The sequence below is a fragment of the Paramisgurnus dabryanus genome, chromosome 14, assembly GCF_030506205.2.
Source record: "Paramisgurnus dabryanus chromosome 14, PD_genome_1.1, whole genome shotgun sequence".
In the NCBI taxonomy this organism is placed as follows: Eukaryota; Metazoa; Chordata; class Actinopteri; order Cypriniformes; family Cobitidae; genus Paramisgurnus; species Paramisgurnus dabryanus.
Genome location: NC_133350.1, coordinates 21,475,030 through 21,487,466, shown reverse-complemented (window position 1 = coordinate 21,487,466; position 12,437 = coordinate 21,475,030). Strand labels below are relative to the sequence as shown.

At 36.9% G+C, this 12,437-nt stretch overlaps 1 protein-coding gene across 3 annotated transcripts in view; it reads left to right on the top strand.

Moving 5' to 3' along the window:
- The window catches only part of LOC135719045 (uncharacterized), a 122,380-nt gene that overhangs the window by 62,962 nt on the left and 46,981 nt on the right, over positions 1-12,437 (top strand). For all 3 annotated transcript variants that reach the window (XR_010521002.2, XM_065241552.1, XM_065241551.1), the window contains exons 9-11: positions 6,204-6,303; positions 9,814-9,872; positions 9,949-10,013. Coding sequence is in view for 2 of the 3 variants with exons in the window: in XM_065241552.1 (XP_065097624.1) it covers positions 6,204-6,303; positions 9,814-9,872; positions 9,949-10,013 (224 nt within the window). In the remaining variant the exon portion in view is untranslated. The remainder of the gene's footprint in view (positions 1-6,203; positions 6,304-9,813; positions 9,873-9,948; positions 10,014-12,437) is intronic.

Below are 12,437 nucleotides of genomic sequence, written 5' to 3'. Positions count from 1 at the left end.
CCAACCTTCCAGAGTTTATTGAGCTCAAAAGCAAGATGCATCTAATGGAATGTCTTCTCAGTAATCCAGGTCACTCGTTCTCCAGTCCCAAAATGTTTACTTACAGACAATTGCTAAGCTCTCCGCCAGCCTCTTCTGCGTCCACGAAAAATGCAAAAATTGCAAGTACACAAAAATCGTCCAATTCAGAGTATGCCACCGTACTGTGCATATGCATGCTTCTCAGAAATAATAATGGTTATTTAATAGTCACATTTTCAGCTGAAAGTTCCTCTATGATAATAGAATGACACTTAGACGCTGCAGCATGTGGTGGTCTTCAGAAATGAGCCGGTAATGTCATCTCTCTGCATTTGTATGGTAAATTCAAGTTTTACAGTAATCCTGTTTGATACAGTGAAAGGCATCTGAGACTATTAACTCTTTCTCTGCCAGTGTTTTTTAAAAAGTTGCCAGCCAGCATTTTTCATGATTTTTTTATCTAACCTTACTTTGTTATCTTTTATCACCTATATCAAATATGGGTAGGTTTCTTCAAAAATACAAAATTTTAAGCAAAAAGCTGAGATAACTCCATTTTTGTGGAGGACTTTTGATAGAGATCAGATGCAGAGCGATTCCCAAAACATACACAAAGTTTTAGCTGTTTTCCTTAGGGTGATACTTCAGGGTTTTATAAGTTGCGTAAGTGCACCACCTGGTAGATAATAGTGGTATTACGGATTGCCGGAAAAACTCAGAGATGCGTTTTCTCTTAATTGACGAGCATATTATGAGCATATTAAAATATATAAGTCAGTGTAAGACAGTCCAATGTTAAATGTGTCCTCAGTTTGTCACACCACAGAAATTTGTGTTATTAACCACCCAGACAAATTTGATTGATTAAAAAAATGCCAAGTACATAAAATAAGTTGGTTGTGCTCTCAAATGCTGGGGGTGTGTCAGCGCTGAAACCACACCCACTCGCATGTGCCGTCTCTTTCAACTTTCATATACCTCTGCAACCCAAATGGATGCTAGCGATTGTGTTAGGGGTGGGGTCGTGCTTGGTGGCTCAAGTGCGTCATCAAGTCACCGTTTTAGGCCCGCCCAAATAATCCTGACGCAGAAATGTGGAAAAACTGTTTAACAGTGTTTAATTCCAAAATTCAGGACTACATAGTTTACGGCCTTTCTAATGTGTTTCTAACACTTATAATGTGTTTGGAAACAATTTTTTGAAATTAGTTTACACAGACTTTAAGTCAACAAACAAAAAAGCAATTTATTAACATTCATTAACATTTATTTAAAGCAACACCAAAGAGTTTTTTTTTACCTTAAAATAACGTTTCCAAAAAAGTTTCAGTGGTTCATCCACTCAAAACAGGGTGAATGGCACTTTCACATTCGCTTTGCAGCCCTCTATCAGCCAAAACCGCACTAAAGAAGTTTCCAACCAACAGGTAGTGGTCCTGTAGTTCGAGTGAAAACTACAAAAACTTGCTTTACGGCAGACCTACAATCCAATCAGAGACGGATATGCTGCAGTATTTACGACAGTGGTAATGAACAATTATGCTTCTAACCTGTAGGGGGAGCAAAGAGCAATAAGTCTTTAGTGTTGCTTTAATCCTATAAAAAAATTATAAAACTACATTTTTTTCGTTATATTTGTTACCACAACCTGTTGTTCAGTAATTATTGTTACTGCCTTTTTTTCGATCGCTAGTTAACAAATTTGACTAATTACTGCATTAAAGGGCAACAATTGTCCAATTCACGATTTTACATTTCCTTTGGTGTGTAAGTGTGTTTTAGTACATGTTATCGATATGCAAAAGGGGCAAACCTCAAAGTAAACCAAATACACCAAATTACATTGTTTTTTAGCAATGAAATAGGTGCCCTTTAAAGGTGCAGGGTGTACATTTTAGCGGCATCAACTGGTGAGGTTGCGAATTGCAACCAACAGCTCAGTCCACTGCTCACCTCTCGCTTTTGAAACACATAGAGAAGCTAAGGTAGCCGCCACCAGATAAACATGTCATCGTTGGAAACAACTTAGTTAAAAAAAAGTTTGTCCTTTAAGGGCTTTTGTAGAAACATGGCGGTACAAAATGGCGACTTCCATGTAAGGGGACCCTCAGTGTATGTAAAAACGTCTCATTCTAGGGTGAAAAACACATAACGGTTCATTATAAAAGGTTTTTATACACCCCTGATCAAATAGTTTTGTATATTATGTTGCATTTCTGTCAAGAAATCCTTCTAAAAATTACACACTGTACCTTTAAACACAGCAGACGTCTAATAAAACTGCATACTTTTGGTGATATTTATACTCGACTGTTTTTCAGTGATTATTATAGCCTGATCTCACAGGAATTCATATGTATTTTATAATGAAACCCCACCCCAAAAGTCAGGGGCGAAAGCAAATTGTACAAAAACAAACGAGTGTGGCTGTAGTTAATAGGAATTATATGTAAAAATACGTATGAATTGCCATGAGATTTTGTTGATTGTTACTGCTTCCTTTCAGACTGCTAGTCAACAAATTTGACTAAGCATTAAACACAACAGACATCTAATAAAAGTGTTTTTTGCACACTAATTGACCTCGTAACATTTGTTTCATGTTTTCGATTTTCCAACTCCCCTTGCTTCATTTCTTGTTTATAGCCAAAAGACAGCACAATTCCGTCTGCTTGTCCGTCCATCCGTCTTTCCAAACAGACTTGTCGCTCTCTTGGTTCTAGAGAGAAATTGGGAGTAATTTGCTGTCCCTGCATGTGTGGGCAGTGAAATGTAGGCAGGGTGTTTCTCATTTCTCTCTCACCAGCACGTAGTGCCACAAAATTCCATTAACAATCTCACAGTTCTGACTCGGCAGCACGCAGAGTCTGGACGCACAGGTGGGCTGTCATCTTCTGACAGACGCGCAGACCCTTCGTTCTGCCCTGCCATCTCTTTCATAGATGGCTTTGTGTTTTTGCGGTCCGGCTATAGTGAGAATTAAGGTTAACACAACAGGAAGGTCCTGTGACTTCCTGGAACACAAAAATAACATAAGGCCAAATAAGATATGAATGTGTGATTCGTGGGTATCACTGGAAACCAGTGCTTACATAGGGGAACAATCTGTATTTTAAAGTCATAGTGTTGTGGATCTGGACTTTCTAAGCCACATACTGTAATTGAATGGGTGATTCTCGCGAATTAGGGGCTGTTTACACTTGGTATTAAGATGTGTTTTCATCGATCTGATCACAAGTGGACGAGAGAGACACATTGGGTTTACACCTGGTATTTAAATTCGTCTCTTTTGTCCACTTTCGACCGCATCTGTCCTGAATACTGTGAGGGGGTGGTCTGTGAGACGGGGGGCGAGTCTCTCTGCTGTCAAACGCGGCGGGAGTAATTATGAGTTTATATGGACGCAAACTTATATTATGTCGGAGCCCGCTGCTTGTTTAGCAAGTATACATGCTGCACAGAGTTTTGTACGTTTATTTGTTGGAGCGTTCTCTGAATTTTCAGCGCAATTGATGAAATAGGATCGCGCAACTTTCACGCTTTCAAAACGAAACTACGGAGAACACCCCGCAGTAGTTTTATCAATGAAAGGCTAAAAATAGCGCTGTTCACCGTATGTTCACGGCAGAAGTCAAAAAAGACGTAAAACTTGTGTTTAATACCTCAGATTAGATAAATGGGCGGAGAGAAGGTGGTCGCCTGTGGCTGTTCGAACACATTCAACCACATTGCGTTCCGCAACTCCAAAGCGATCCGATCGAAAGTGGTTTCGACTACCTCTGAATGTGGTTGAAAGTGGTCGAAAGTGGACGCGTTCAAAACGTTTTGAACACCGTTTACACCTGGCATTAACGTCGTCCACTTGTGATCCGATCGACGAAAACGCATGTTAATGCCAAGTGTAAACAGCCTCTTAGACTTGTGATATGTCATGAAACATTTTGATAAAAAAGTAAATGCAAAGTAAGAGTATCAAAATAAGAAGCATACAGTTACAAACATCTCTTCATGTACTATTTTGCACATGATTTCAAATGACATCATACAAACTAATTTTGTGGGTTTTTTTCCACATTTAAGGGTAAAATTTTCATTACCACAACGTGTCCATGACTGTTTATTTGACATGGAAATATTTATAATTAAAAAATCTAAAAAATAAAAATCTTCAGTGCATGTTATACTATAAACATTTACAGTAAAGAAACATGTGGTATTTGGGGATCATTGGTAAATATAGAGATAATAATAAGGACTATAAATGTGTCCCTGAAAAAAGTTCTCATCCTCCGCAACAATTTTCAATCATTGTTTAAGCCCTCGAGGAACTAACATTTTCAACAAAAAAAATTGTTGTAAGGGACATAATTGACTGTGACACTCAAGATGGCTACCAGGTAAACAGTTCTTATTTTTTCTCTCCAGATAAAAGTAAAAATTTTGTTTGTCATAGTTCCTACTGTAGACAACTTTTTAGTTCTCATTACCGAAACATAAGTTTGTAAATGCATATATTTAATGTAATATCATGTTGTGGTAATGATAATTTTTTATAATGATAATCTTAAAATGTAAATAATTCTATAGGAAATATTTTATTAAATCCTCTAAAAATAATAGTTATAGTAAGTTCAGACCGTAATGTTTTTCATTACCGCAACGTGTCCATGACTGTTTATTTGACATGGAAATATTTATAATAAAAAAATCTAAAAAATAAAAAGCTTCAGTGGATGTTATACTATAAACATTTACAGTAAAGAAACATGTGGTATTTGGGGATCATTGGTAAATATAACATAACATTTTCAAAACAAAAAAAAATAGTTGGAAGGGACATAATTGACTGTGACACTCAAGATGGCTACCAGGTAAACAGTTCTTATTTTTTCTCTCCAGATAAAAGTTAAAATTTTGTTTGTCATAGTACCTACTGTAGACAACTTTTTAGTTCTCATTACCGAAACATACGTTTGTAAATTAATATATTTAATGTAATATCATGTTGTGGTAATGATATTTTTTATAATGATAATCTTAAAATGTAAATAATTCTATAGGAAATATTTTATTAAATCCTCTAAAAATAATAGTTATAGTAAGTTCAGACCGTAATCTTATGTGTGCATTACAAAATTGGCTTCAATGGCTTTTTAAAAAAAAATCTGATGCTGGACACCTTTTAAGTCTGGATTTTGTGAGAATCACTCTTATGTATGATTTTTGTATATAAGCTCACTTGGCTCAATCATAAAGATTTATTTGTAGTAGTAGTTTATACTTTTACATACACCGGCCCCATCACATACAGTGAAGACATGTTATGCAATGTAATTACATTTTTGTACGTGTTAAAATTAGACTAAAAAGACTACAACAAATAATTGATTAGTTTATTCGTTGTTTATTATAATTTGCATAATCGTTGGAAACTACTGTATACAGTTGCAATGCCACAAACAAGCTATAAGTTCACTTTTTTGGCATACAATAGATTTATTATTTCAATAAGTCATTTTCACATTCCCACACAACCATATCTGTGTACATTCATCTTTGTGACATTTTGCATTAATCAAATTCACAATGTTTAAAACATTACAGAACTGTGTATAGACAAAAATACATGCTTTCATCAGCTGGCCCAAATACCTCACACATTGGTCCTGAGCCATCGGCCATCTGTATTGTTGAGCACTGGGATTAAAAACTGCACCGTGTCAAGCCTCAAATCATGCAGCTAATAATAAATGATCCCAATTATTCAGTTTGTTTATCAGATAGTGCGTGTAAATATTATTTCAGCTGTGAGATACGTAGACATGCACCACAAATATTCAGGTCAAGGACTTTTGCCTCTCTCTCGCTCTCGCTCTCGCTCTCGCTCTCTCTCTCTCTCTCTCTCTCTCGCTCTCTCTCATATGCACCCATCTTTTTTCAGTTTTACTAGCCATGACATTAAATGCTATCAATTTTGGGTAAAACACTTTTGGTTGTAGGGCCCCAAGGCGTTTCCTGTAACCCTTGACAGGAGCTACCAAGATATTTGTCATTGCGCTTTTTCTCTGCTTTTGTATATCCCTGCAAATGTCATGTTAAATGAGAATCTATCGGTGGTCTGGATTACATCGGATGCTCTCTGCCGTGCGTCTTACAGTCTGTCATAATTTCTTTGCCCCAAGGTGGCCGTGACATTTGTAGTGGGTTCAGAAGTTCACCAGGAGACCACAAATGACTTCACCCAAATCGGAAAACCTTTTCTAATGGGAACAGTTGCTCTCGGTAAGACACACCTTTGCTTTTTTGTGTCCAAGATAAAGTGTCCCCAAAAAACATTTTGACACTTAAGTCACACTTATGGTGCATTCACAACAGCCGGAGTAGAGGTGGCAAAACACGCTATTCGCACGTAGTTGGACGCTTGAACATTTGAGTTTACTCGCTTCATTTGCTTGTGAAAGCCGCAAGTAAAATTCTAGTAATTCAAGACATTCACATGAAAATTCGCGTCATGGGAGGGGCTTCTGCTCACCTCCTGTAATCACTTCACTACTACAGCAAGGTCCTGATTGGTAACACGGCGCGGAAATCCGCCAAAGTTCAGATTTTTCAACTCACGCATTTCCCGCGGCAAAGCTCAATTCCACGCCATTCGCGGATGCAGGATGCCTAATCGCGTCTTTGCATTGACTTAACATGTAACTCACTTGCGCTTGCCGCCTCTACCGTGTCTGGTGTGAACACTGCATTAGAAATGTGTTAATGTCATTGCTTTAGAAATATTCAAAACATTTGCTAAACATATGATTCTTGATCAGTGGCATAGCGTCTGGGCATGCAGGGTATGCATGTGCAAATGGCCCCCCCCCAGCTTTTAATTAAAAAAAATTTTCAATTGAATTTTTTTTTGTGGCAGCAATAAATATATTTTTGTATGCATATCATGTGTAGTTATTTCTCCGTAATGTCTAATTTCTCAGTCATTTCGCCATAATTTTTTTACATGACGCATCGCCGCGCCAAAAAAAAGAAAACACAGTGGGAGAGGTTACTATAGCGGCTATCTACATGAACATTAAGGATGGACAAATATAAACATAAAAGTGGGGCCTCAAAGAGAAAAGAGAAGGCGGAGAAGTTAGTCACGAGTCAAAAACTACCCAAAACATTTTGTTTTTCTTTATTTAAATCTACCCTTTAAAGTAAAAAAGTAAAGTAAAAATATTTGACTGCCTTATTAAAAGACCTGCGCGCCACAGTTAACAGTGAACAGTGCCAACAGGCAAGGTTGGGAGGGGGCTTTTGCTTAAGGGGGCCCGTAAATTCTTTTTGCATATGGGCCCGGGACTCACTTGCTACGCCACTGTTCTTCATCTATTGTCAGAAAGGGTGTTATGGGATATCTTTACTATTAAATAAACAGGTCAAGAAGTCATTATTAGTGGGTAATTACAAGCTAAGTTAAAACCCGATAAAGGCATTTTTAAGTGTGCCTTGAAATGTCCAAATATTTTTTAATATAAGATGTTGTGTTGCTGAATTGTGTGGATAGTGGTGTGTCGCAGAGATGCGATGTGTGTTCATTGCAGCTGGTTTGCGCTGAGCAGTTAATGAATGTACCTTCGAACCTTATCACTTTGACAATGTAGATGTTAGCCAGGAGTCCGGGGATTTTTCTCTCCCATCTCTGTCCCTTTTTCTAATCCCGTTAATTGGCTGCCACACTCAGAGCTGTAAGGTCTTGGGGATGCCAGCCCTCTCCGGTCCGCAGACGGCTTCTGTCGACAGAGCAAACAAAAACCGCCCGCAAGAGTCTCACATGTCACCTTACTCTCATTTATAGCCAGGTCCGCTGTGACACCTTTGAATAGACGGCCGCTTGCTCCACGTTTTTTTTAACTGCCCAGTATACACCCTGTGGAACCTCCGGGCCCCTAATGGGCATCTGCTTTTAAGAAGTCACAAGGCAAGGCTTTGTTTATGGCGACAGCTGGGGGAGTCTATCAGTCTCCAAACCAGCTGACGAGAGGAAGGCAATGAGCTGGCCTGGTGTCAAACCAATAACGTTTATGAAAAAACTCACACGTCAGCATACTGTGTAGCGTTGCGAAGGTTGTTAGTAACAGTTTGGTTAATGCAGATTCTATAGAAAATGCACAAAAAGTGGAGCAGTCTCACAAGGACCCACAGTTAGGTTTATTTGTCTGAATACCAGCAGTGGACTCCTGGGAACATCTGCAATTACAAAGGCTCTTACCTTACGCTGTGCCATCTGCTGTAATGTACTGGCTTTAGTCCCCTGCTCCTTGTTCGTATTTGTCTTTCTGATGATTTTGGTTCGATGCAAGAAAAAATTGAGTTGACTATCAGCACTTTTAAGAAGAAATTTATAGCACTATATTCTTTTTTTTTTTCATTAACAATAACAGGAGTTAAAAGTAGATTTTTAGTTGTTTGCAGAAATGGTAGGTCTAGTTGTGCACTACAAATGCACTACAAGTTTTAAATATTTTTTTTTTATGTTGTCATATAGTGTTTATAGTCGACATCAACATGTTGACTTGCATGAGCATAAAATGTGCTGTATAGTCACAGGTGCACATTTATCATATTTATTAAAAGTCTTTAAAATGGGGCTTATTCCATCAGAAATCTAATATTCAAAGTAAAAGTTGAATTAATATTTATCTAATTTTTTCCATTGTAGTTAAGGTCTCTTGTTTTGAAATCTTGTTTATTTATTTATTTTTAATTAATTAATTTTTTTTATCAATGCACAATTCTTATAGTACTTAAGAGACATTTATTTGAGCAATTCCAGTGTTATTGAGGTGACATTTGCAGTCAAAACTTGAAATGTATATTCTCAGAAAATAGATTTATTACATATATATTAAACCATATGTTTATATTTTTCTAAATCCCAGATGATAAGTCCAAACGTCAGAATTTTTTTTATATATACTTGTGTTTTAGATAAGGTAAAGATGCACACGTTATGGATGTGACAAAAAATGTTTTGGGGATTTTTTTTGGGGGGGGGGTGTAATTCTGCAAATTAAAATGCTCAAACCTAAATCATTAATACCCAACAAATGGAGATGGGACATCATTTTATTTTAATTTTCTGTGTGCATTTTTGACAAAGAAACAGCATTATGAATGACATTTTTTTCCTTTATATTCTGAAATTTGCATTAACCATGGAAAATAATGAAAAAATGCTTTAAAGGGGACATTTCACAAGACTTTTTTAAGATGTCAAACAAATCTTTGGTGTCCCCAGAGTACATATGTGCAGTAAGCTTAAAAATATTATATAGATAATTTATTATAACATGTTTAAATTGCCACTTTGTAGGTGTGAGCAAAAATGTGCCTTTTGTTGGGTGTGTCCTTTAAAATGCAAATGAGGTGATCTCTGCACTAAATGATATTGCTGTGGTTGGATAGTACAGATTAAGGGGCGGTATTATCCCCTTCTGACATCATAAGGGGAGACAAATTTCAAAGACCTTTTTTTCACATGCTTGCAGAGAATAGTTTACCAAAACTAAGTTACTGGGTTGATCTTATTCACATTTTCTAGGTTGATAGAAGCAGATTTTTATGATATGTCCCCTTTAAAGACTTTAACAGAGGCTTTGCATGGATATTTAAATATCTGAACTATCAATATGGTTAAAACTTTATTGGTAAAAAAATACTTTTCATGGTGACATTTGCATGGAATTGCCCATTTTATGTTTTAGTGCTATTTTTGTTGACTGGTGTTTGTTTCTTTTCAATCAGGTGGGATAGTCAACGTCATGCCATTTTTGTTTTCAGAAATCTCCCATGCAAAAACACAGGTAATGTCCAACACTTTTGTGCTTTATGCTGCTTATCTGAGAGTTTTCTACCTTGTAACAATAGTGTTTTGAACAGGTATTATGGTTCAGGAGAGCTGTACTAGGAGGACTTGCCACATGCACTCTCTTAAATATATTATGGTAAGTTTAGACTTTTTGTTTATAAAGACCTTTCTTTCTAATCTACTGGTTATTCCTGTTACATTAGCAGTGTTAAGTGTGTGCCTTTGAAGGAATGATTCACCTGAACCCCCATGTCATTCCAAAACGATACAATTTTATGTTTATCTGTTGTTTACAAATCATTTTTGTGCATCTCATATTCAAATATTTTAAAAGGCTAGCCAATGAAGTCATACATAAGATTTGAAAGCCACAGTAACTTATCATTCTTTTTGTCGGGCTGCAGAAGAAATTAAACATGCAGGTTTAAACCGACGCAAGGATAAATGAAGACAGAATTTAAGTTTTGGGTCGTAGTGTTCTAATGCTTTTGCTTGACAGTGCATAATCTCACTAACACTGCAATGCCACGCACGTTATCTTTCCTTTCAAAGGTGACGTGTCCTTCAGTTTAAATTAAATGTTAGAGGACTGTCAAGTTCAGCATTGACAATGTAAAGCCCTCCGTGTTCATTTTGTCACAGTGAAAGCACTTTCTGTTTCAAACTGACCCAGAAAGAACAGAACCAAACAGCTCCCATTTTGGAGTACAGGGATACAGGAGATGAGATACGCCTGCGCTCCAAGTCCCTCCTGGGCTGCCCGCTTGTTCTCTGTGCCTGATGTCTTTCTGATTTTAGCACACCCTGAAAAACTCCCTGACACAGTGCCGTTCCATCTAATCATCTGTAAAGAAGTTATTGAGTTACCAATCAGTACCGTTACTCAAGAGACACAAAGCAATTATGTTGCAGCAGATGAGATGAAAGGAGAAGACTTTTGGAGATGAGATCTCATGTCTCTTTGGAGACCCAAAATGCATTGCTGAGGTCCTGCTGGTGGTGGAAGTCACTCTGTGCATGTCAGTTTACAATTTACTAATTCATGGTGAAGAACTACATTATCCCACAAACGATTTAAAAAATTGCTTGTTGGTTTAGCTTAATAAAATTATGATATCTTTTCCAAACAATTTAATTGATTTATCTGAACTTAAGCTGGGGGGTTGTACTTGGAAGTAAAAATTAAGTTCACTCAACTTAATTAGTTGAAAATCATGTTCGAAATTAAATTTGTGTTGAGCCAACTAACTTTAATTGCTTTTGTTGTACAATTTAAAAAATAAACATTTCTTAATTTTTTACCATGTGTACACTGTCAGAAATAAAGGTACAAAACTGTACCTTTTCTGTCACTGGGGCTGTACCCTTTCAAAAAGTACAGCTTTGCACCTAAGGATTTCATTTTAGTTCCTCAGAAGTACATACTGGGACCAAAGAGAACTTATTAGCACCTCAAAAATACATATTAGTATCTCAAAGGTACATATTGGTATGAAATGTTTACATATCTGTACCTAATGGTCCATACAATTACCTTTTTAAAGAGTGCTGCCCCACTTACAGCTAGGGTACATGTTTTGACTTTTTCTAACAATGTAGGTCCTAAAGGTACGGTAATCTACCCAAAATTTTATACGGTTTTGTATTCCTGTAACGGTACTAAACTGAAACTTAGGGTACAGCCCCAGTGACAGAAAAGGTACAGTTTTGTACCTTTATTTCTGACAGTGTAATTAATGGTGCTTAACAATGCCCCTTAAATGCACTGGTAACCCACTGCTTCTTGGGGCTTATTGCTTGAATTTATTTTTAAGGTCGAAATGAAATTAAACTGAAAAACTTTATATTGTGGTATTTTTTACAAATGACTTATCTGTGAGCTTCTTTTTTGATTTTATTCATGTGCCCTCATAAAATGTAATCAGAAATGCAAATCTCCCCACCCCCCTTCTCGAAAATGATCTCTCTTTACTTCCGGTCACATGGTATGGTAGGTGGGCGGGGTCTGGAAAAGATTGCACCAATTAGCAACATAACCCAACTTCAAACGATCCAATCAGGGGCAACTGAGACAATATTTCAGGGGTGCGTTTCCTGAACAAAGACATAACTCGCTGCTGAACCATGATGCATAGTTGGAGAAACTACACTACGTTTCCCGAAAACATAGTAACTTTGTTGCACATTCGTCATTTGAACCATGTTGGTTCAACAACATAGTTGATGATGTCACGTGGTAAGTGGAGGACTAATTAATCTGTTCAAATCGATTTAATGTCAGATTATTGCTGTAAATAACACATGTTGCATTGGAAGACTGATTTTGTTATCTGTTGTTTATTTTCAAGATATTTCATTCATGCGCAAGTTCCCTTTTATGTCACTCCTCCCAGGGATTCCCCAGGGTCTTAAAGCTCGTATGACGCGCACATGCGCAGTTTTTAAATGCAGCGCTTTAATTCTGTTTACACAATTAAAGACGTAAAATAAAATGTTAATATATTTATTTAGAATGTACATGTTTTTGCTTATTTTGCATGATCAACGTCTATAATATTAT